This window comes from Chelonoidis abingdonii, chromosome 18, assembly GCF_003597395.2.
Source record: "Chelonoidis abingdonii isolate Lonesome George chromosome 18, CheloAbing_2.0, whole genome shotgun sequence".
NCBI lineage: Eukaryota > Metazoa > Chordata > Testudines > Testudinidae > Chelonoidis > Chelonoidis abingdonii.
Window position 1 is genome coordinate 3,522,341 of NC_133786.1, and position 26,049 is coordinate 3,548,389.

Below are 26,049 nucleotides of genomic sequence, written 5' to 3' on the forward strand. Positions count from 1 at the left end.
TACCGCGTGATAGGTGAAACCATGTTATATTGAACTTGCTTTGATCCATCGGAGCACGCAGATCCTTCCCCCCCCCCACCCCCGAGCGCTGCTTTACCTCGTTATAGCCAAATTTGTGTTATATCGGGTGGCGTTATAGCGAGGTAAGCAGTGTACCTCGTGGGGGATTAGAAAAGTACCAACCACTGGAGATTCTACTGTAAATTGAACAGGTCCATTCTGAGGCAACTGGAAATTAAGCCAGTGGAATTAGTGGCAACTAAGTACTAATATGCCATAGAAACTGAAGCAGTTGGATATTTCAGAGTGACAAGTATCGGAGAGGTAGCCATGTTTGTCGCTTTTTACATACTAAGAGTCCTGTGGCACCTTATAGACTAACAGACGTATTGGAGCAAAAGCTTTCGTGGGTGAATACCCACTTCGTCAGATGCATGTCACCCACGAAAGCTTATGCTCCAATATGTCTGTTGGTCTACAAAGGTGCCAAAGAACTGTCTCTTATTTCAGAGTGAGTTCACTTTGCCCTGTCGGCATTTACTCTTGGTTTATCAATCCCAAAGTGTGCATGCATGAGCAGATTTAAGATGTAAATTTAGAAAATTCAGCCCGATTTACCTGCAGCAAAATTTAAAACATGCACAAGAATGCAAAACAACTGGCAAATAAGAGAGAGTTGCTGCCAATAACTCTTCTGAATTTAGCAGCCTTTTTTGGTTGAGAGCCTTTAACAAGAGTAACGAATACGTTCAGAAAAATCACTATGTGCTGACGAGCTTGAATAAACAATGCTCAGACTCCAGGCTGTTTACATATTATTCATGTAGATTATTCCATATGTACATTATACAGCTGGTCCCACAAGTCATATGGAATAGTTTCTGTTCCCTGATTAGAACAACAAATAGGGACCTTCCAGTAAGAATGTTCAGATAAATCATTCCTGTTGGATGGCATGAAAGTCTGGGGAATGATGAAATTTTCTCTGAACATTAGAGGTTTTCCAATACTTGGAGATAACTAAAAATATGATAAGTAGCATCCAACTGAATGCAGGGCTCTGGCTCCCAAATAGATGTATTACTATTCGACCAGCTGTACCATTCGTATAAACCGATCGGCTGGGGATCATTATGCTGGGGTTCCATTATAAAATCTCTTTCCATCAAGAGAGCCTGAAACAACGGCATTCAAATGTAGTCAGGCAAATCAGACGTAAAAATATTGCAACAAATGCCAGTGACACGGCAGCTCTATAGGGTGGCTATAATCTGCTATGAACTTCAGAACCACTCGGGTTAGATCCATTCTAAAATCTGCATACTCAACATCAATGCTCCTTTGCAGAAGTGCTTCTCATGCTGGTAATATCCATGGAAAACACTCTATATATTTCCCATTGTTGTTCTTTATATTATTACAAAACTTTATACATAACCAGGCTAATTCCACAGGGTGTGGAAAAAACAAAGGAATTTCTCAAGGCATAAATAATATTAAAAGGCAAACATTTTAAACAAGATACATTCATGACACTACTACAAAAAAATAAATAGTGACTCTCTCTGTTATAATTAACACCCCATCCACCAGTCCTTGTCAGTGACTCTGCTGTGCAGTTACTGGCTTTGAGTGGGAAAACGGTTGCTGCTTCTTCAGGTTTCCTGCGCGTGGAGCTGTCGAAGGTCCCCGGAGCTGTTTAAACTGACACCAGGTGAATTCCATCCTGATTTTTCATTACAGTCCTTCGAAACAGGCTGCAGAATAAGAGGGCTCCAGCTCAAAATAGGATTTGATGTTTCCAAATGTGCACAGATGTCACCTGCAAATCAACAGCAGTTTATATTAGCACGAAATCGCTCCTTGCCCCTTTGCTATTTCAGCATACTTGCCCCACCAGTCTCCACATTAGTGAACTGGGTAAAACCTTTGCTTTCCACTAAAAATGAAAATCAGTTTGGACGCTGTAAAGTGTTAAACCCTGGCAGGAATTGCTAATTTCCTAAGACATTTCTCATGATACGTTTCCCTGTTCGCTAGGCCTTTTAATAATGTACTTCCAGTTATCACTAGATATAGTGATCAGATTGTGGATAGTGGTGGCAAGCTGCTTCTCTGATCTAAATAAAACATACAAATACATTATGAGTGGTTCACGGTTGTGAACCAGGAACTCGTAACAGGCCTGACAAACTCATCACTCCTAGCACACCATTTTTACGATATTTATGAGGTTGTGAGGTTTCTAAGAAAAAGATTGTCATACAGATCCTCATAATCACTGCCTGATGTATGCATGGATATTTAAGGAGCTGTGTATATGTACTGAAAATATAGGTTTTAAAGTCTGTCACCAACTGAAGAGAAAAACAATTTCTTCCAGATAGGGAGTGAGATGAGTATCTCTCTGTCAAATGTAAATTAAGTATTGTAAGCCAACACAATGGAAGACCTATTTACATACAGGATCAACAGGAAAAGAACAGAGGGAAAAAACAAGCAAATGGGGATGTGGGGGGGCAGATTCTGCTGTCTCCAAGGTCAACGATCTATAGGGTTGTAAGTAGAAGGCAAGGAGACATCCCTTTACCCTGCACCTGAGGAAGTAAAGGGACAGCATGGTCACATTCATGCAAATAGGATTTCAATCAGGCTTGGCCGAAACGTTGCGAAAGACATCTGGGGTGAGACAAACGTCCTTAGACAGAAGGTTAGGCTGTTAAATTTAATCTCTAGAAAGCCTGTTATCAGTGGCACAGGAACACTTTGAATAGTGGGGTGCTGAAAGCCAGCCCCTCTACCGCTGTCTGCCCACCCCCCCGAGCCTGGGGGTGGCTGCAGCACCCCCATCCTCTCTAGTTCCTGCGTCTATGCATGTTATGCTTTTGTTTTATATATAACTCTTCTATTAGCATTAGCCTTATGCACTGTCTCTTACATCTTAATCTTTGACAATAAATTTATGATTGTTTTCACGATAAATAGATCTCAGTGCTGTGACTTGAATCATACGAGCTGGAGCATACACTGTTCCCATTGGGAACACCATGTTGGTCCAACCTGTCTTTTCAGCTGGAAAGCTCAAAAATCTCTCTTTTTGGAGCCAGCCAGGAGCTCTAAAGGAATGCGTGATGCTTTCAGCTCTTGCTGCCTCAAAGAACAAGACCGTTTATTCCTGAATTCCAGTTTCCCCATTTGGTGCTTCCCCTAGCTAGCTCTGAATTAACTCCACTTCCTGCAGGTACCTGGGCTTTCCCTAGAGGCCTCATATACGTAATTACCCAGCCTGATTCTTCTTAGAATAGGAGACCTGATAAGAACAACGCCTAACGTGGTACTGGCAAAGATCATTAAAGAAATAGCATTCAAAATAAATCAGTCATCACATTATCTGGATAAGTGTACTGGAGGGGTTCCATTGAGAACACTCATCATTTAGGTCATGCACCTGGAAGGCATTTTAATATCTTCACTTCCATTGTCTTCAGGGGGAGCTGCAAGCTGATCAACACCTTGCAAACTCTGGCCTTCCTTTTCCGACACTACTTGCTAGTTTCGGCGTAGTCAGATTAAGCACCCTACAGCTGTTGTACAATAAGCATGAGGCTTGGAAGCCAAGATTTATTCTTCCCCAATTTGGCATACCTTCTGGGTAATCTATGTTAATCGGATTCATATTTTCCTGACAGCAAGAATGCTGACTAGATGGCTGCTCCACTTTCTCCTTGCTGTCTTCCTCCATCTCGACGCTGCGTTCTGGGACCGTGGAGGCTAAACACATGGCTACCATCACATGATTCATTGGTTTCATCTCTAAACTGTCCTGCTGATAAGGTGCTACTATGGGCACCACAGGTAGTGTCTTGCTGCTAAAAGTGCCATTGGTTTTGGTGAAACACCTGTGAATTTAAACCAAAATAAAGAATCACTCAGAGTCCTGCTCTCTCCAGATTCTTTGTTCTAGCACAGAGGGGGGCAAACTACAGCCCGCAGGCCACATCCAGTGCGCAGGACCCTCCTGCCTGGCCCCTGAGGCTAGCCCCCAGCCCCTCTCCTGCTGTTACCCCTTCCCAGCAGCTTCAGCTCACTACACTGCCAGTGCAATGCTCTGGGCGGTGGGGCTGTGAACTCTTGCCCAGCAGCGCAGCTCCAGAGCCAGCCTGACCCAGTGCTCCAGGTGGTGCGGTTGTAGCGCCGCCAGCCACCAGTGCTCCAGGTAGTGCGGTAAGGGGTCAGGGCACAGGGGGGGTTAGATAGAGGGCAGGGAAGTTCGGGGTGGTGATCAGGGGGTGTGTGGATAGGGGGGTTGGGGCGGTCAGGGGGGCAGTCAGGAAGGAGAGGTCGTGGGGCAGTCAAGGGCAGGGGTTCCGGCGGCAATCAGGGAGAAGAGGTGGTTGGATAGGGCAGGGGTCCCGGGGGAGCAGTCAGGAAGGAGAGGAAAGGAGGAGTTGGCGGAGGGCAGTCAGGGGTGGATGGGGCAGGAGTCCCGGGGGGCGGCACATCAGGGGGTGAGAAGCAGGGCGTGGCGGATACGGGGTGGGGACCAGGCCAGGCACAGCCTCCCCTAACTGGCCCTCCATACTATTTCAGAAACCTGATGTGGCCCTCAGGCCAAAATGTTTGCCTGCCCCTGTTCTAGGAACTAAAAGTGATTTAAGAACCTTTTGAAAACTTCATCATGTAAATCTCAATTATTTAACACAGTAAATATAGTAGAGCTGGTGGAATAAATTACAATTATTCTGTTAGATAAATTCAGACTTTTTGGGGAAAACTATATTCACAATTAAATATTGTTTGCCCTGCTCACCAGATGGCTGAAAAACATTCAGAGAATCATTTGTTTAGCATTTCCCCCCGCCCCCCCCATCTATTGTCAATTGCAAACACATTCCTTCATTTGGTCAGCTCTGTAATACAGATTTAAAATGCCATGACACAGGGCTTAAGTTACGAATTCAGCAAGCAAACAGAGCAGCTTATGTTAAAAATAGGCATTGCTAAGCTAGTTAATGCAAACAGAGGAACTACATACAACCAACTTCAGCATTTTAAGTGTAAAAAACTTATAGTAACTTTTCAATTTATACAAAAAATAATCTCAAAAGACACTCATTCTGGACTCTGAAACTGAAGGCAAGCTGGGAAGTCAATCTTTACAGCTGAGCTACTTAACTTTTAAACAGAAAGACGTTTATGAAGGGCTTTTGCTGTAGATATAAGCCTAGCATCATCTCCTCCTAAGTAGTGAAAATGCCAAGAATGTTGTAGTTCCTCAAGCCCCGGGCACAGCAGTGCTAGAAGCTTCATTTGTAATAGCCAAGTTAAATGTTAAAGCCTGGGACAGACCACTCCAGTATGGCTCCATATGTACTAGTAATTGTTACACAGCTCAAACTTTCATATTTAAAACAGTCACATGAACTGGAGTTCTCTGAAACAAACTGTATGAGCTGTAAGAAGAGTGCATCCTTTGTTCTGAAATCTAGCGTGGAGAGTGATAAAGCAGAAAATATACAGCAAATCTTTATCACATTGCAGAAAAATTACGATTATTTCACCAACACCTCACTACCCGACATTCACTTTAAACATATACCCTGGCAATCAACAGAAACTTACTTATTCTGCAGGATTCAGTTATTAAGGACACAAACCCTGGATTGCGACACCACAACGCATCAACATGGAAACAAGAGTGATAGCAGCAGGAGCAGGCTGCTTACAAAGATGAGCGTATCTGTTTACTCACAATTACCTTGGCCATAGCAACGTTTGGAAGTGCTCGTGAGAGTCAGACAGGGTTCTCAAATATTACACATAGATTATCCAGTGATATGCCAAATGGATACAGCTCAGAACAATTTCTACTGCCAAATCTAAACATACAACCCTGCCTGCTATATGCACCGGGCACAGAGCTATCCCATCTCATATCTGTAACTTTCACTCCATGCATCTGACGAAGTGAGGGTTTTTCACCCACGAAAGCTTATGCCCAAATAAACCTGTTAGTCTTTAAGGTGCCACTGGACTCCTTGTTGTTTCTGTGGATACAGACTAACGCTGATACTTGTATAGCATCACACAGCGCCATTCTGAGCTGGCACCAGTCACTAAACACAATTCCATCAGGATCTGAAACATGTTTGACAGATTTACAGCACAATGTATCTAACACGATAAAATATCCTTTTGCTGATGGAAAGAAATCAACCCAGAAACAAGTTAAATGAGGACTTAGTTCTAAACACGAGAGCATATTTATGCCACCAAAATAAACCACTCACACACACTTGAAAGACCAAGCACATATGCAATTGGAAGAGTGAGTTTCGCAATGCTGGACTACCACATCACATCTGAGTTCAATAAGGAATTGCTGTGATGGTAACATTTTACAAATGAGCGTATGAAACACAACTTGCAGAACCGCTAGGCTGCGCTGCATGAAACTGTGCTCATTCAGCTGCTTTGTTACTTGTTTGGCAGTGAAAAAAAAAGGAAAAGAAAAGAAAAAAAAGCTTAGTTTGAGTGGCTCAGGCCCAAATCATTTATTTCCACTTGTTTTAAATAAAAAATATAAATAAACTAAGGGCTTAGTGTATTCTGCCATACACAAATCTGAACTGTTTGTGTGAGAACTTCCTGCATACGTCACTGTGCTCAAAATAACATGCAGTAAACAGAAGAGGCCCATTTTACCACCTGCAAAGTACGAAAGTTATTCAAGGTTTATTCCGGCCGCATTCTAAGTAGTGATGTGGGAGAAGGAAGTTGTGGGGAGTGGTTTGAGCATTGGCCTGCTAACCCCAGGGTTGGGAGTTCAGTCCTTGAGGGGGCCATTTAGGGAACTGGGTAAATATCTGTCTGGGGATTGGTCCTGTTTTGAGCAGGGGGTTGGACTAGATGACCTCCTGAGGTCCCTTCCAACTCTGATATTCTATGATTTTATGAAGTCTTCTTCATGTGCTCTAGAAGGACAAGCTTTTCTGGCTATGCAGAGTCACTATCTTGTATTGCATTGTAGAGGATAGTGACAGTGGGAGAAGCCAGTATGTTATTTGAATTCAGAACTGTCTTATTACCAAGTTTCTTTTGGCACTGGGAAATGCAAGATGTTCTCACCCTTTTTTCTTAAATGCCCGTGTCAGCCTGGACAGCTTGCCTGTGAGAACTGGCTACAGGTTTGTGTGTTATTTGACATTCCATAAGCTGCTGAACTTTCAGTATTCAGACCTGATTGTGTGCATTAGGAAGTTCAATGCCTATTTTGAGACATCTGCATCTAGTTAACAGAACGCATGCTGTTCTAGTTTTCAAGAGTATGCAGTTCAGAAGAGTTAAATGGGTCGGTCATTCCGGCATTTGATCATTAGACTGCAAGGGAAGATGGAAGACTATTACATATGCTGTCATTGTCAGCATCTCCGAAAATAGCGTATCTGCATTCAGAAGCCCCCCACTGACAGGTAACTAATCCTTTAGCACGAAAGTATTAATAGAATTCACCCTCTATTTAAAGGGAAGTGAATATATTCAAATTCATAGTTTCTATGTGAAGAGTTTACATGCAAGATAACTGCTAAATTTAATGCTAAAAAGTTGTTCCTATCTAGATTCCCCCGAAGTATTGCCCATCAGGTCATTCTGATTAGTACAAAGATCATATTTAAGGGGATTCGAACTAAAATAATTCAGAGATTGAGCCGGAGGTTCCAGGGGACTATAATTCTGGTTTTAAACCTGGTCATCTTATGTACAAAACCTTAGCATCATAGACTCGTAGGACTGAAAAGACCCCAAGAGGTCATCAAGTCAAGTCCCCTGCACTCATGGCAGGACTCAGTATTACCTAGACCACCCCTGACAGGTGTTTGTCCAACCTGCTCTTCAAAATGATGGAGATTCCACAACCTCCCTGGTCAATTTATTCTAGTGCTTACTTGGGTCTCTCACATGAAACCAAATTGCTGGAAATAAACACAATCAAGATAATTCATCTTCCAGGGCCCAGAAACCAAGGAACGGAGCTGTCATGGAGAGATGAATTGGACAAGGTTAAAATATGGACTTTGTAGTAAGAATTTGTCTGTCCTTGTAGATATCCCTGGAAGTGGGGTGAAGCAGCCCATGGGATGAATTCCCCTCCCAAACATTCCTAATACAATAGCAACACAAAGTGCCAGTGCACAGCAGCTTCCATTTTCTGTCCATCACCTCAGCAGAGGGATAGCTCAGTGGTTTGAGCATTGGCCTGCTAAACTCAGAGCTGTGAATTCAATCCTTGAGGGGGCCATTTAAGGATCTGGGGCAAAAATTGGGGATTGGTCCTGCTTTAAGCAGGGGGTTGGACTAGATGATCTCCTGAGGTCTCCAAGTATTTACTATTCCAAGAACCGAAATACCACAAAAGCCACTGCAGAACCCACATGCAACACATCTGGTCTTCAAACAAAGCCATTCATTAGCTGACATTTCTTTCCACAGAGGTTTTGACTAGAATCGTCTATTTTTAAAAATAGACAATTCCTTTAGTGAAACCCACTTTAAACCCTTTAAACAAACCCGTTTGTTTTGCTTATTTTGGGCTCTTCTTTTGAAAGACATGAGTTCGGTATCATTCCTGATACAACTGCACTGGCTGGAGTAGAGTTTCAGTAAATTAATTTGGCTCATTAAATTTAAATCCAATGATGCATACTAAAACTCTGATTAAAACTAATTACATCTTCAACACAGTGCATGTATGAATGATAGCATAAAATCTGTCCAGTGAAAAATGCATTTCAAATCAAATCTCAGTGCTAAAAAGCCAAAATCAACCCATGACCTGATTTATAAACTCTACTTCTGAGTAACTTACATTACAAATTGGCTGAATACTGCTTTGCTGGTCCATTTAAAGTTTGTGCACTGCTATTGAATCTGACCACAAAATACAAATATTGCCCTGGTCTGGGACACAAAGAAGCTTTAGACAGAAGCAGCTCTACCTGGGTTGACCCTGCAGACAAAATGCGCTTGCTGTACTCAATATAGAACATTAAAAAAAATTGGGTGTCCATTTAAAAAGTACCTGAGAGCCTCTCTCTGGCAAAACTGACACAAATTGCAGTCTCATTGGCCTGTCAACGCTAGAAAAATGAGTATTCATAGTTCAGCAACTATCAGCAATGGTGTGACTGCATTAGTGTAGACAGAAATGCAGGTGTTTTCACCGCTGTATCATGAAAGCCTGCTTGGAGATGGCAATTGCTGAAAATACTTGTACCTGTTTAGCTAACACAGATGTACCACAAGCAGCACACTTTGGCACTGGTCAAGAAGCAAGCAGAAACCCACCAGATAGGGATACTCAATAAAGAAGCATGCACCAGGTGCTTTAATGCAGGAGAAAAGCAAATTGACTATAATCCTTACTATAGCATTAAGAATTATGTTTATCTACAGGTGAACAGTACAGAACAGAGGTCAAATCTGATCCAAGACACAAATTTTAACTCTTGTTTTTAGTGTGGCTAAGAACCATTCCATATTATGTGCTTGCCGTTAAACATGCTAAATTAATGGCTTTCCACCTGTGGTTCATGGACCTATGGGGGTCCACAGATGGTCTAAGATTTCCAAAGGGGTCCATGCTTCCATTTGAAATTATTTAGGGGTCCGCAAATGAAAAAAGGTTGAAAACCGCTGTGCTAAATAATGAAAGAACATTCATTTATATCTGGTTTAAATTTAAATGCAGAACTTAAACCCATAAGATACAGGGATGCAAATATTCTTTTAAAAATACCCTTTTAAACTATTATCAGTTAGCAGTTTAATATTTTATATCCCCCACCCCATCAGCACCTTCTCCTGCGCATTGTCATGGCAACAGGAGATGGGGAGCGGAGGGAGGGAGAGACCATCACATGATCCGGGAGGATTATAGCAGCAGGGAGAACCTATCTTGTGACCAGGAGATGTCATGGCAACATCAGTCTCCCTCACCACCTGATCTGGTCTTCCTTGGTGTGTTGTAGGACTTTGACTAGTTCCGGTCACATGCCCCTTGCTGCCCAGCTCTCTTGCCACCCCACAGGCCAGGAGGTGGATGTCAGTATCTCAGCCAGAAGTGATTGGTCTATTACAGGAGTGGGTAGGCGAGGTTAAGTGGCCTGCGGTGAGCAGGAGGTCAGATTAGGTGATCATGATGGTCCCTTCTGGCCTTAAAGTCTATGAATCTCCACAGTATTGTGGGTCAGGATTTTATGTAACACCTCTTGGGGGGAAAATGATGTGAACCCAGGAAGTGTTATGGCAATCATGCTGTTTGTAAGCTTTTGCATTTAAAGCAAAGCACAGACACTGGCCTGTTTAGGCAGTCTGGCTTGCTGTGGATATCACAGTGTAGGCAGAGATCTGTGCAGACTGGAAAAAACTTCAGTCAGGAGGGAGAGAGACATATGCCTCTACCCAAGAGAGGTGACTGTTGAGGAGCTGGGACACTAGAGGGGGTGCCCTTCAGGGACCATGGAGATGGAATACAAGCGCACCTGCCCAATCTGACGTACTTGACGATGCTGTCTGTAACTACTAGACCATTCTTCCATCCCAGAGCCAGGAATACAATTCCTAACTTCTAATCATTAGAAATGAAGCAATCCCAATTCCCAGCATTTTACTGCTGTCTAGTAAATAGGTGTGTCACCTGCTGGCCAAATGTAGGTCACTTTCCTCTGTAGCAGAAGGTTCACACAGAGGATAACAGTTACGCATGTATCTCACACAGTCATGTATCGGCTGGACACCTGAAGGCCTAGGGTCCAAATGTTGCTGAAAATATGTGAGGTGAACCTAGGATCTTGAATGGGGCTGTATTCAGGTGGCTAGTCTGAGCTGCCACCTGGGCCACCACAGCCACGCTTATGTTTTCAGCACTGTAGCTCAGGCAGAGCTAATGTGTGTATGTCTACCCTAACTGGGAATTACCCCTCACAACTGCAGTGCAGATATAGCCTTAGTGAGACGGTAGCATCCTCCCTGAGGAGGATTTATGGCTTCAGTCCAGTTAACAATGGCCAACAGTGGCCATCTTTACCAGGGGAACCCCTCCCCACTGAGAGTAAATTAGTAGCTCTCTTTACTGAGGGTATGAACAACTTCAATCCCATTGTAAGTAATGGGAAACTGTCATTCTGAGTAAGGAAAATAGCAACTATACTGGGAATTCTAGGAAAAAACAAATCAACTTTGCTTAATTACCACCTGAATTCTTCAAATCTATGTTCGAAGGTAGAAGGCAATGAGTTAAGAATATGGGGAGTTTGAACGACAAGTCAGCCATTTCCTAGCAGAACAGGGTCCAAAAAAAGTGAGATACTGAATTCTAAGGTCCCATTTTTTCAATTAATTTTAGTGAACGAAATCAAATTTTAGTTGAAAATCCTGAAAACAAATACTCTTTACCTCACTGATGTGAGGCTAGTTTGGAGAAGACACATTCTTCACAGAAAAAAGGATAAAATCTCTGCTTTAAGTGAAAAACACAGTCTAACGTTAATACAAGAGGCACTACTGGACCTCAAATTCTCTAAAGGAATCTCCTTTCTCCTGCTATGACGTGCCCAGAGTGTGAGGCTGGCCAAACCTCTACCAAATTCCTCAAGAGCCTCAAATCTGCATTCCACAAAGACCGAATCCTGTGACCCCAACGCAGTTGCTCTGGTTTTATAAATGGTCTCAGGGAATTTCAGAAGATGGTAGAAAATTCATAACACAAAACAGACAGTAAGAACATGAATGGTAGCTGACAAACTACCCTTTTTGTGCTCAATTTAGAATTGTCTGTCGCATGAAATTGAAGGAAAGAGCCGTACATCTGAGACCAGAAGTCAACCCTTCCCATTAACCCTAAACCCAATAAAACCCACCAAGGGTTAGTTAATCATTTGAGCAACAGCAACTCCAGGAGTCTAATCCTGGCTTTATTCAATCCTATCTAGGTTCTGATACTTCGTTCATCAGCTGATGACCTTTGAGATTCATCTGTCAAACACATATTCACACTGACTTTCTCTGTGTCCTTGGCTAAATCACAACCAGAGTTGGTTGAAATTGGAAAGTCTGGGGTTTGATTGTTTTCATCCAAATTCAGAACAAAAACAAATTTACTAAAATTTTCCTGACAAACCAGAGATGCCCAAAACGTTCCTTTCAGAAACACTGAAATACCATGCTCCTGAAACAAAATGTGAAACTGGCAGCTGTGAAACTGACAAGAAGATGAATTTCAACAAGTTGTTCCACTGCAGGGAGCCTGCCAGCCACAGAGATCTGGCTCCAGCCATTTACTGACAATAACCTTCCAGCAGGCTGAGCCCAGCAGCTCTGCCTCCTCACCAACCCCGAAGCTCTGGGAGCCAGAAAGGCACTGCTGGTCCCCTAGAGCTAAGGGTGCCCTGGGACTTTGTCTCTCTGTGCACAAGAAATAGGTAGAGGCAATGTGCTTGCTGATCTGCTTTGCCACAGCCTGGAGCCAAGGGAAGGCGAGGAGGAGGCAGAGCGTCAGGGCACACTGCTGTTTCAATGGAAGTTTAGCGAAATATGTAGCAGGTACGGTGAAACATTTCGCTCACCAAAGCAACATTTACTGATGAATCTAAGTTGTGTTGGAAAATTTTCGCCAGCTATAGTCACCATCTCTTAGCTTCTGCTTCCCATATGTAAAACGGGATCATCTGCATTTACACTCATAACAGTGCTGCAGAGATTGTGGTTTGTAAAGCTCATAGGAGAGGATGCCAAGAATTAGAGGTGTAACTAACTTACCTGTTATTGTTCCGACAATTCCGGCAAGTGATGCACTCCGAGGGGTCAGTCTGAGGCACTGCTGTGTACACTCCACCACCCTGGAGAAAGAAGGAGAAAAAAGCAACCCCAAAAAATCAGTTGCAACACAGGCATACAAGATGTAGTCTAGGATAAATGGGCACAATGTACGTTAACCCCCAGGACCTCTCATTTAATTAGGAATCTTAATCACCTTATCAATCTTCAGATCTGTGTTTTGTAATGTGGCATGGGAATACTGAGCTTCTATTATACAAAGTCTAGTTGAGTTTTCTGCCAGCGTTTGTGTCAGAAAAAAGTAAATAACTGTAGCTTACACAAGTATGTAGTAATTTCCCTGGCTTATTTTCAGTCTAATATGTCCAGGTTTAGTTTAATAAGCACACTGTAAATATGTTTATTTTTAACGCTGATGACAGACATGAAAGCAAATTCCTATTCATTAGAGAACTGTGCCCCGTTTGGAGTGACAGGGTGTTAAATATTCGGGACTGATGTCACAACATAAACCCATCCCACTTTCCTGTAATTACTCCGATTAGATCAGTTTACTTCACTAAACAAACTTTTGAAACATTTTGTATTTTTACAGATGGGGTAATTCCTTCGCCAGCAATGACTCTGGGGTGCGAGGGATTTTGTGTTGTTGGTTTTGGCTGAACAGGCCCATTGCAAGCAAGTAAAATGGCCAGATTAACACATACCTCATTGTTAAATACTAGGCGGACACTGATGTGAGTCATTTGAAAATGGTACTGTACTGTTGTGTTACAATTCTGCATTTTCTTAAGGGGAACGAGTTTGGGAAAACTAATCCAAACTCTGAGTTTGAGTTAGGTTGGATAGCTGCTTCTTCTCTAGTATTTCTTATTTTCATATGCTTCTGCACCAAGTCTGGTCCTACATTTTGCAGACCTGTGTGCTCATACATGTGGGACCTTTGGGGCCTCTCACACAGGCCTCTTTTCTTCATCTTTCCAAACACTGGAGCAGTAAGAGGGATGCCAGTAAGAGTGGGGATATAAAGTTCCTTTGCTCTGTATTGTGATCATGCAAGTCTCACTTGTTCTGTGCAGGAGTGGAGTCAGCTGCTGACATCCTTGCTCAACAACCTTCCATGGCATTCCAAATGGGGAGATGAAAAGAAAGGCAGGTATTTACAAGGGGCAGTCCTCTAGAAACAGTACGTCCTGTGGAGATCTCATGGGCCTGCTCCACACAGAACAGCGCAGGGATCTAAAGATCAGCCCCACCTATGTGCACCTGGAACACAGGGTCCTATGTGGTTGTACACCATGTACATAAGCTAAGGGCAAGCCTTGCTCTGTGATTTCCATTTCTTACCCTGGAAGGAGGAACCCCAAAATAGCAGCCACAGAATTCATAAGAAAGCCTGTCCGTAGAGTATCTACGGTCCGCGCAGCCCCGGATATCTGGAGAAACACATCTGTGTGCTTATCTAAACCAAAATACCAAAGCTTTTGAGGATCCTCATTGCTAATGTTGGTTAGATAGCTTTACAACATAAGAAATCTTTAGGCCATGGTTGGTTTTAGGCAAAGGAAAAACTGCACCATGTGATGAGATGAATAGTCTACATTCCAACCTGGAGTTATCTGAAGTAGCAACTACTGTGTAAGTGGCAATTTGCTGTTGAATAAAATGAAGTAGTTGTGTTCAATTACTAAAGCAAACAATTGTCCCATTTTTTCCCTTTGGAAATAGCATTCATTACATAGACTTTTTGAATGTTTCCTTTAGCTTTCCTGGGCAACATTCACAGTTTTGAGTAGGACCAGTGACAAAAGTGGAGGAAGTTTGAATGTAACCCATCTGTTTCCATAGACAATAATGAAATCATTCTTCGCTCTTAGAAATGGGACATGTTTCAGAAAATTAAATATTTTTCCACAGCACACAAAGGATGGATCACAGATTGAGACCAGTTTTTGTTACTTCAAATTAGTCTCAAAAGTTGCAAATAAGGCACTCAGTAAGGCAGACTTATTATGTTGTTGTATTTCAAGACGGGGGGGGGGGGGGGCATTTTCTTTTATGAGATCCCAGCTATGTGCATGCTGTGGTAAAATTAATAGCGCAGCTTACAAATCACAGATCTGAAACAGGTGTGTGTGTGTGTGTGGGGGGGGGGGAACAGTCAATTTGTGAAGCTGCACAATCAGCAACCATCATTAAATCTATTTGATAGAAAGAGAGAGAAAAACCCATGATCCTAGCCATAGGGTTGAGAAGCGTTATATATACAGTACAGTATCTCAATCCAGGATTGCATGAGTCTCAAAACTCTCAGACTAAAAACAGGGGTAAGAGGAGACTCCCCAGAATAAATAGAGTTATTGGTGCCTCTAATCCTAATCGCCAGAGGAAAGCCCTGAAGATGAAAATAAGAGAAACACCAAGCCCTGCTACTTCCACTGGCACAAAGAGAGGGTAACTGGTAGTTATTAGCTCCAGCACGACTTGAGTATTTCCACAACTGACTTGACTAGCTGGAGCTTCCTTTTACATCTTGAATAAAATTCCAAGGTCAAGATCAGGACCCTTACATCATACACACATCAAAGCACTCTTACATTCACTAAATGGTGGGGATGTTCTTAATCCACATGTGTCCTGGATAGAGAGTTGGTGTGCCCCGGATAAAGGCCAGTCCCTCCATTCAAGCCACCATTCATGATCCCATTAACTCCATTGGGAACCTTGTGATGGAGGTGTGGACAGCCGTTACTGAGACTACCATTGCTGATGAAGTTTCCATGTATGCTACCATTGATGCGGTTTGTGCCTGGTAAAGCAGCGTATTCGACCATTTGCCCATTGATATCTGCACCTTGGTAGAGGTAACCAGGAGGGTCATACTCTGCAAAGGGAGACCCACGGGGAAAAAATTAGAACACTTTGTTAGCATAATTTTGCTAAGTATTCAATGTATGATTAAAGAATATTTTATTTTTCATCAAACTCCTAAAACCAAAGGCAGATGAGTGTTTCAGAGATACAGAAGTGAGTCATCTACTCCTTTTCAGGGTTTTTATGGTAGCCATAAATTGTAACATCTAAGTGCTTAATATGCAAATGTTTTCCATCTCTACAATAGCTATGTCCACATACTAATCCTCTTGGTCTGGAAAGAATTTAGCAAAAGATGTTGCTCACTAAAAACAGGATTTTAAAACAGGACCATTTGCATGATCAACAGGCTTTAAAACTCTGGCAGAGACAATTTAGCTTATTCTGGTCCTGCTCAGTTTCAAAGGAAGTTTTGCATAATTTGGGTTTGCTGGTGGGGAGTATGGATCATATTTAAACCACCACAGACTGTGCAAATAAAGCTAATTGAAGTACCAGAAACAGAGGGAGCTATTTAAAATGTCATGTAAGACTCCGATTGCTCAGAGTATTTGCTGGGAATAGAAGCTGATTGTTTATAGCAGCGTACAAAAGCTAAGTATTCCATAGTACTTCACTGTGTGTTTCTAGTCAGAAACTGGCAGGTTTCTGCTTATTAACAGCTGCTCCACAGCCTTTTGCCAGCACAATGAGCCTCAAAAAAAGTGCCACAGGATCTTTCACTTGATCTGGAAAAATTAGAGAGAGGCTTTATACTGCTATCTAGAAAAACACTTGCGCACGTGCTTAAGTCTAAGCATGGGAGTACTGCCACTGAAGTCAAAGGGACTAGTAATATGCTTAAAGTTAAGCACGTCTAAACATGTTGCCAGATCAGGGCCTCAATAACTTATCCAAAGAATGGCATCTTTATCAGTGCAGCAGCGCATTGCAGCAATCTATACATGCCTCAATCCTCAAACGGGACTCAGTGCAGAGAAACAGACATATTACTACTTCCACAGATTCCTTCTTCACTCCATGTTCCTTAGTAACAACACATACGTGAAGAGTTTCTATCACTAACCAAATACCAGTTTGATCATAACACTGTTCCCATTTGAAGCATTCAGTATAAAAGCTATATATTTATTGTCTAATTTTCATTACCCTCATATTTTTTCACATTAAACTAGGGCTGGCAGGAGAGGAAACCAAAAACAACTTACTCTGCATGGTGTTTTGCTGGCGATTCTTCCACAGACACATGGCAATGAAAACTATCAGAATAAGGACCATCACTCCAAGGACACAGCCCACAATCAGATATAGCATGTCGCTGCTCCGAACAGGGCCATTTGATGGGCCAGCATTGCCTCCACCGGCACGATCAGGAGAATTAGGTGGTGTACTCAGATCCTTCACTGGATATTCTGATGCTCCAGGTGTGCGTTTCACTGGTTAAAATACAGAAGACAAACATGGTCTTGTGAACCCAACTTGGAATGAGAAGTCTGCAGAAACGTTACTCTACACATGTTTATCTGTTATTCAACTATATAGTTATGAAGTGGAAATATCTACCATTAAATTTAGTATCCCAATGCTTTGTAGATACAAAATTTTAAGCTCAAGATTTTTACATTAGCTGATGAGGTCAACTAACATTGGATGGTAACTATTTGTCTTAGAAAATGCCTATTATCTACCTACCTACCTATAATCTCATGTATCTAAGGGTATGTCTACACTACCCGCTGGATCGGCGGGTAGTGATCGATCTATCGGGAATTGATTTATCATGTCTAGTGTAAACGCGATAAAATTGATCCCCGATCGCTCTGCCGTTAACTCCAGAACTCCACCGCGGTGAGCCGCGGAGGTGGCGTTGACGGGGGAGCAGCAGCGGTCGACTCGCTGCTGTCCTCATGTCCAGGTAAATCAACCCTAAGATATGCCGACTTCAGCTACGCTAGTTGCATAGCTGAAGGTGTGTCGACACCCCCCTCGTGTAGACCTAGCCTAAGCCAAGTTATACTTCAACAAGTAATTGACCGTAAGCATTGCTAGAAATTGCACTAGCTTCCAACCCGAAAGAATACAAATCTTTCCACTTCTGAGGTCAGGAAAAACCACAATATGCATTTCTGTCAACTAACCATCGCCAGATGCCCTACTTCTATCTGATGTGAACCCTGCTAACCTTTACTGTTTTCAAAACTGCATTCTTCAGGAAATTAACAACGAGGTAGAAATTTTACAAAATTCAAGACATCAATATGACACCTGCACTAAAGTGAAAGGCACCATTTCACCATCTATATATTTGCTGGCTACTAAGTAAATACATACTGAATTGTAGCCACTCTGTGTTCCCCAAAAACAACGTAAAGAATTAGTTACTGGTAATTAATTTTGCAAGTCTAAATTTTTCCATCAGTGAATATTACAGCCAAGATTTTAAATGAGGGTTTGTACTGAACATTTTTAATATTGTATTTATAGCATTAGAATTTGTTTTGCTAAAGGTTAGCTCATGCTTAGGGAATCTAACAGAGAACTGTAAGACCAAGTTAGCTTTTGAATGCTAATTACCTCTTTGACCAAACAAGCCCCATTCAGCGTCTAGTCTCATCAACATTCACCTTGATCTACTAAAACATTTTCAATACAGACTGCCTGGTCTACATTAGAATTTTAAAATGTGTATAGCTAACAGGATTTTTAAATGTTTTTTTCCTCCTAGTCTGGACAGACCCTGTGTGTACAGGGTGATCACTCCTGCCATCTCATCACAGCTCTGCTGGGGCAGTGTCAACAGAAGCCAACGCTATCCTGGGATGAAATGAGTGGGGGCTGAATCCTCCTTCCTCTGGGCAGACTCCAGCTTACCTGAAGACAGGAACAGGAAGGAATGAGGCCAGCTTGCTCAAAGAGAAGGGCCCAAAAGTCTGCTTGTGTGGGTGACCCCTTCCAGAGCCAAGCCAAGAAGGATCAAGGCTAGAGCATGGGTGCAGAGACAATGCTTGCTCCCATTTGGGGTTGTTGCTTAGGGCCCCAGATTGCCTTGATTTGGTCCTGAAAGAGGTCATAAGAACGACTATACTAGGTTAGACCAATGGCTCCTCTCGCCCAGCATCCTGTCTTCCAACAGTGGCCAATGCCAGGTGCCCCAGAGGGAACAAACAGAACAGGTAATCATCAAGTGATCCATCCTCTGTCGCCCATTGCCAGCTTCTAGCAAAAAGAGGCTAGGGATACTTCATGGCATGGCTTTGCAAGCACTTAAAGGAGACGTCATGAATGTATGACAGCAGGTTGTCCCCCTGGTATAGTCTTAAAATCTTGAAGAATTACAGAGCTGTTGATAACTAAGCTAGACTCTGGGTAGATATATTCCACCAGATGTAGGTGGTCTGAGAGATTGCAGCTCTCAGCCGTGGTCTGTCAGGTAATAGGTACTGCGCTGTAAGTTTGATGTGCATGCTTGTAGACTCCTCTCAGAAGTAGTGCACCTGAAGACGTATTGTACTTTTAGTGTCAGCATATTCCCCCTACAACGTCACTTGATTTTAAAGATTAATTTGCTTAAGAAACTAAAGTGACTTTGATCGTTAATTTCTTTTGCAAATAATTACGCTGACATTTTCAGAGAACAGTATTCCTATCTTCTTGCCAGAGGCAAGTAGAATTGATGTGAGTGGCAGCCAACTTACTCATGAATTAAGAATTTGAACAAGTCCCGAAGAGACAGTGAAGACAGAAGTATATTATCTCCAGTAACCAACTAAGCCACAGCAAGATGGTGTCTGCCTAAGGAAAGACCACCAACATTGGATGAATTGGGACCATCAATAGATCCGATAGGTCTAAACATCTTTGCAAACCGTCTTTCCTGGAGACAAATGCTGAGGTTTTCTGACTGTATAGAGACCAATGCACCGGTAAATAAAAACAATCCTCCAAACAATTATAGGAGATGGGATCAACTTTTTAAAATAAATGAGAGGGTCAGTGAGTAGAGGATCAAAGGGTAATTTTCTCATCAGGGTTTACATTTGACATTACCTCACAGGGTACGCCCAGACTACCCACCGTATCGGCGGGTAGCGATCGATTTTTCGGGGATCGATATATCGCATCGCATCTCATCTAGACGCGATATATCAATCCCCGAACGTACTCCCGTCGACTCCAGAACTCCATCGGAGTGAGCGGCGGTAGCAGAGTCGACACAGGGAGCAGCGGCCATCGATCCAGCGCCGTGAGGACCCGAGGTAAATTGATCTCAGATACTTCGACTTCAGCTATGCTATTCACGTAGCTGACGTTGCGTATCTTAGATCGATTCCCCCTCTCAGTGTAGACGAGCCCTCAGATAAACAAAAGTGCCCCCACTCACCTTTCGTCTCGCACATCATTACGTTGCTGTACTCACTTTCTCCTCCCTCATTATAGCACTGCATTTTAATGTCGTAAGATGTTTCTGGCTGCAGGTGGCTTATCAAGTGCCACTGCTTTGTACCTAGAAAGAAAAATGAAACAAGATTTGTTTTCTTGTTTGATATGAGACAGGTGAGAGTGTAGGGGAGAGAACATGTCTTGAGTTATGGAAGAAAATATAGCATCATGCCCTTTTCACTGGGCAAAAGTATGATGCTGGGTTGTCACAGCTTTGCTTGGTGAGCACAGAAACCATTATCTTTAAAATATTACATCTTGTACTTTTAAACAGAGCTGATGGAAACTCTTCAGGCAATGTTTTTCTGTTAGAAATATCAGAATTCTTTGGTTCTGTTCTGAATGAAATCAATTTAAAAATCACGGAATTTCCTATGAAACGGAAATTCTGGTTGATACACACAATTCTAATTTTAAAGACAAACTAATCTTGATTTCTTACACTTGGAATGACTCTTTCCATCCTGAAAGATTCTTAAGCACTTTACAAGCTACCATACATATACACGCAAGAATCTCTTCATCCATCATTCACATGCACGCCTCTAGGGCGGAACGTGCCAGCTGATTAACAACATACAATGTTCATGGCAAGCAGTGAGGCAGACTACTGTATCAAACTGAAACAGGAGAAGTTTAGGGAGACAGAACTTAATTATTCTCACATTAGAATTTGGCCAGAGTGCTGTGATACACCTTGACTCTTTCAAGGGTACCAGGAGATCTTCAGTAACTATAAATGCGAGGTCCTAGTTAAAATTCAAATCACCCAATATTTTCACAGGAAGGATTCAGCTAAAGTTCATGTTACGACCTCTTCTAGCTCAGTTAGTAGAAGCCACAAATAATTTAACTTATACTATGTGAAACATACTAGGGAACACTCTCAGATAACAGGCCTGTCTTTCTCACTCTCTCAGTCTCTTGTGGCATGGACTCCAATCCAAGGAAGCTTTTCGAATAGAATGATTTTGTTAACTCTGGCTGCTAGCCAACCTTTCATTTAGACACCCTCCTGAAGTACAGAGCGCTTCAGTATAAATCACTCTCAGTTTTTACTTTCACAGACTTGTGACAAATTTTAATAAACAGGGACCCTTTTTTGAGAGTTTAATTAACTGTTTGAGCACTTCTAATCCCTCTTGGAAAATACCACCTTGAACTGTTTCCACTGTTTCTAAGAAACTGTCATACCACCTACTGATTTAAGTATTAATTAAAAAAATAAAGCCCACTTGGCTGGAAGAGCTGTGCCATCAAGATTCCATTCTAACACAACAGAATTAAACCTGCAGTACAATTCCCACTGCAGTGTCACTAAAAATACCCTAAAAAGGAGGGTGTTTTTCACTCTACGACATGAGGAAGGCTCTTTTAAACTGCTTTCTTTCAGTGCTCCAAGTGGTGAACTCCTATGAAACACAGCTCTCAGTTCACATACACTAAAATGAATAGATGCCCCAAATAACAACTTGTATTTAAATATTGGTTGATGCTGGCTTATTCCTAAAGCACATTTTTCCAAGGCTTTTTACTTCTGTCTCCTCTCTTCCTCCACCCCCAAACATTCCTTTCAGTAATTACTATACCAGGTTTTAGGTTTCTGCTTCAAACCATTAGAGGAACTGGAATCAGTACAGGCGCTTTAACTGTGCTCTCCCTGCACCATTAGGAAGGGAAAACCTTTAAACAACTGACATCAGACTACATTTAGGGTTAAAATTCAATCTCCAAGATCGAGGCAACAGGGAAAAATTCAGCCCATCTAAGCAGGAAAGGGCAGGTTTAATTTTGCTTTTGCTGAAAGGTACAAATACTGGAGAGCCGTATGACGCAAACACACAAACATTTTTATAAAATTGCTTGTGGCAACTTTTACAGAGGAAAAACCTTCTGTAAGCTTTTGATTCCGTCTCAGAAGACAAGACTTAGCAGGAAATGTTAATGAAAGCTTAAGGCAACTCGTTAACTAACACAACCATCACAACAGCTTTTTCCCCAGTAAGAGAGTCTTTGCAAGATAAAATCTTCTGTCAAAACACTGATTCAAGAGCAACAGAGGGAAGACTGTGAAGGCCAACAGTAGCCATTTGTAATGTGTAAGGGTTAACCAAAAGGCCTGGCACTTAAGTTAAGGATCACATGCTTCTTTAGACTTTTTTAATGTAAAAAAGAATCCAGTCACATTTGAATTGAAAATAGCTTTCACTATGTTACAGAAACACAGTAAAAAAAGTTTTAATGTTTCAAGTTGCTACCATGTGAATTTCAATTGCAGGCTCTGGGACAGCTGAGCTGACCAGACTGCCACAAAGATGTCAGTTTGCATAAACCTGAAAATCAGGAATAAGCAAATTTCACAGCACAGTCGAGGCACATTTAAACAATTGCCCTGTGCACGACATTCATATACACACAAGTTCTGTGTCACAGAAGGCTAAAATATGTTTACAGACAAAGATATTGACTGCATAAGCTTTGAAGCGACCCTCTGAGCACCAACACTAGATATTTAAGGGTAAGTCTAGATCAGGTAGTGATCAATTTCTCCTGGATCGATATATCGATCCCCAAAAGCGCTCCCGTCGACTCCGGAGCTCCACCAGCACTAACGGCAGAAGCGGAGACGACACAGGAAGCCGCGGTTATCGATCCCGTGCCGTGAGGATGAGAGGTAAATCGATCTACGATACTTCGACTTCAGCGACTCTATTCACGTAGTTGAAGTTCCGTATCTTAGATTGATTCCCTCCCCTCCCCCCAGCGTAGATCAGCCCTGACAGTCCTACAATCTGAAAAAGCTTATGTCACACCTTAGAGTATTGTGCGGGCTACAGCCAAAGAAGGAAGAATTTGAAAAAGAAGGGCCCGGTCCTGCCTCAACTGAAGTCAATGGCAAAAAACCTATTAGCTTCAATGGGGCAGAACGAGGCTGCTACTTAGGCCAGATGATTAAGAGGGTGTTATAAATGTAAAATGTGACTACTTCTTCCATGAAAATGACGATCTAAAAGTTCCCAGCAAAATAACCTACTGGCTTACAGTATCTGTTATCAATGTGTCCCAACAGGAAAGCGTGAATTACACTAAACTGTCAAATTAGCTAACATTTACTGAATGTTGCAATATCTTGGGCTCAGAGAAGCTCCCTTATAACAAAGAGTAAAAAATTAAGCACCTACTAACAAGTAAGTGGAGAAGGCTTTCCAATTTGCAACAGCAAATGGATGATACTTACTGTAACTGGAGGTTCTTCGAGATGTCTGGTCACTATCTGTATTGCACACATGGGTATGCACCAAGTCCAGAATTTCTTTGAAGCAGTGTCCGTTGACCCAAACATGCACAGTAACTCTCCTCGTGCTCCTAACCAAGCTGACAAAAGGCAGTGCGAGTTAACACCTCTCCAGTTCCTCCTCTTATTGCAATCCAACTGGATCCAAAGCAGAGGGGATGGAGGACAAGTAGTGGAATACAGATAGGGACCACACATCTCAAAGAACCTCCAATTACAGTAAGTAACCTCCATTTCTTCTTCGAGTGACAGTCCTGACATGTATTCCACACACGGCTGACTGTCAAGCAGTGTTGACTGGAGGAAGGTGCAAGGAAACTGGTAGCAGAGATGTTTGTACTACTGCCGTTCCTATGGTTGCATCTGCCAATTGCTGCTTGAGTTAGAGCATAGTGTGATGTGAAAGTATGGCTGGAACTCCAAGCTGCCACTCCGCAGATGTGCTGCAGTGGACTGCCCGATAAGGATGCTGTGCAGGCAAGTTGTGCTGTATGGAGCAAGCTGGGATAGGCCCAGGAGAGATAAGCTTTGCTATTTTGTAGCATTCTAAGACGCATCCCGAAACCTGTGAGGATATGGCTTGTCCCTGTGACCTTTCTGCCAAGGCAACAGAGAGTCTCAGATTTTCTAACAGGTTCAGTTTTCAGCCTGTGGAATGCCAGGGTGTGCCTGATGTCAAGGGAGAGAAGTCTCTTCTCCTTGGAAGAAGCGTGGGGTTTTGGGCAGGAAACAGATAAGTATTGCTTGACTGATGTGCAGCTCAGACACAACCTTGGGGAAGAATTTGGGATGTAACCAAAGGGAAACCTCCTTGTGCAATACTGTATAAGGAGAGGCTGCCATCATGGCTCCCAGCTTACTGACCCTTCTTGTCAAAGTAATGGCTACTAAGCTGGCTTCACGGACAGACAAGTCAAGGCACATGTCACCAGAGGGTCGAAGGGTGGACCTCTGAGCGTTGAAAAGATACGATTAAGGTACCATTGAGGCGTAGGTTTAATGTCTGGTGAGAAGGTCCTGATCGAGACCTTCATAAATCAAACTGTGGTCAAGTGTATGAAGACAGACCATCCTTGCACCAGGGGGAGGAAGGCATTAACTGCTGGTAGGTGTACTCGAAGTGAACTGAAGGCTTTAAGAAGAGAATACAGTCTGGAATGCCTACAGTATCAAGTGGATGCTGGTGGTGATGTGCCCAGGCCAAAAATCGCTGCCATTTAGCCAGGTAGCAGAACCTAGTAGAATCCTTCCCGCTTTGGGTCACGATTTCCTGAATAGGGAAGTCTTAGATAGTACGGTGGCCCTCCCTTGGGAAGCCCAAAGAATGGAGCCACAAATCCCTTTGCATGATCAGTCTTGTGGCCTCAGATCTGGATGCTATACCTGCAGCATTTACCACAGCCTGGGAAGCCATCTTTCCTACCAACCTCCCACTGCCCAGAGAAGATTGGGACTGGGCTTGGTGTTCCCTGGGGACTTTATCTTTAAATTCCATGAGGCTGGCCTGGGTGTTAAAATCATATTTTGCTAACAAAGCTTGGTAATTATCTCAACAAAATTGGAGGCCTGCAGAGGAGAAAACCTTCCTACCCAGGAGGTCCAATGTCTTTGACCCTTTATCTGTCAGAATAGATTTTTTGTTAGTGTGGCTGAGCTCTCTCTGTAGCCACCTGTACCACCAATGAATTAGGAGCAGGATAGGAAAATATGAAATCATCCCCCTTTGGCCAGCACAAAACATCTTTTGGCTCTTTTTGGCGTAGGGGCACAAATTGCTGGTGTGTGTGCCAGACTGCTCTGGCCAGTTCTAATATGGCCTCATTGACAGGAAGGGCCACTCTGGTTAGTTCCTGTGGTTGCAAAAATGTCGAGTGGATGTCAAGGGTCCCTGGACCTCATCTAGCAGGATCTGGAGATCATTAGTGATCCTTTGCCACAACTCCTGATGTTGCTGATGGTCATCCGGCGGCGAGGGCAATGAAGGGGTGATGGCCTCCTCTAGGGAAAATGAGGCGGCCCCCACTGGAACCGGTTCTGGTTCTTCCTTCTCATACACTGAAGGCACCAGCTGATGAGAGGAGGAGAAGTGGAATGCCTCCTGAGAGGTGTCCAGGGCGCCTGCCATAGCGGTCTTTAGGGCCCCAAATGCATAGGCCCCTATGGGAATCGATATCAGGGGTCTCTGGGGGTTGGCGGTGGGTCATAAGTGGAGGGTTGATAATGTCTCAGATGCATCAGGGCTCCTGTACCCTCCCAGAGATACTGGTGCAGCTATATCCTCTGATTCCAGGGATGGTGCCGTTGGCAGCAGCAGTACTATCAGCACCGAAGTGCTCCTGCCCGATGGATGGAGATGGGACCTCTCTCGAGACAATGGTAACAGCTCGTCCTCTGGAGTAAGGATATCAGTCAGGTGGGCAGGGCCCAAAAGGAGTGGAGATTGTGGGCAGGGGAGAAGATATCCTCCAGTGTTAAAAAAGGTCTCCGTATGGCCCAGAGTCCGAGGAGTTCCAGTGTTGACAACTGAAGGACCCATTACATCTGATGCAGCCAGATGGTCTTTGGATAGATAAGGTGGTAGCAACGATGAATCTGGACTTGCACTC

At 43.0% G+C, this 26,049-nt stretch overlaps 1 protein-coding gene across 3 annotated transcripts in view; it reads right to left on the reverse strand.

The window, feature by feature from the left end:
• Positions 1 to 3,813: 3,813 nt before the first annotated feature.
• The window catches only part of CDON (cell adhesion associated, oncogene regulated), a 52,768-nt gene continuing 30,532 nt past the window's right edge, over positions 3,814 to 26,049 (reverse strand). For 2 of the 3 annotated variants that reach the window (XM_032770016.1, XM_032770014.1), the window contains 4 exons: positions 20,090 to 20,212; positions 16,917 to 17,144; positions 15,432 to 15,718; positions 12,815 to 12,896 (listed from right to left, as the gene is read on the reverse strand). In XM_032770016.1, the coding sequence (XP_032625907.1) occupies positions 15,456 to 15,718; positions 16,917 to 17,144; positions 20,090 to 20,212 (614 nt within the window). In that variant the 3' untranslated portion in view covers positions 12,815 to 12,896; positions 15,432 to 15,455. Of the gene's footprint in view, positions 3,900 to 12,814; positions 12,897 to 15,431; positions 15,719 to 16,916; positions 17,145 to 20,089; positions 20,213 to 26,049 lie in introns of those variants that run through there. The other variant, XM_075073426.1, reaches the window with a different exon arrangement.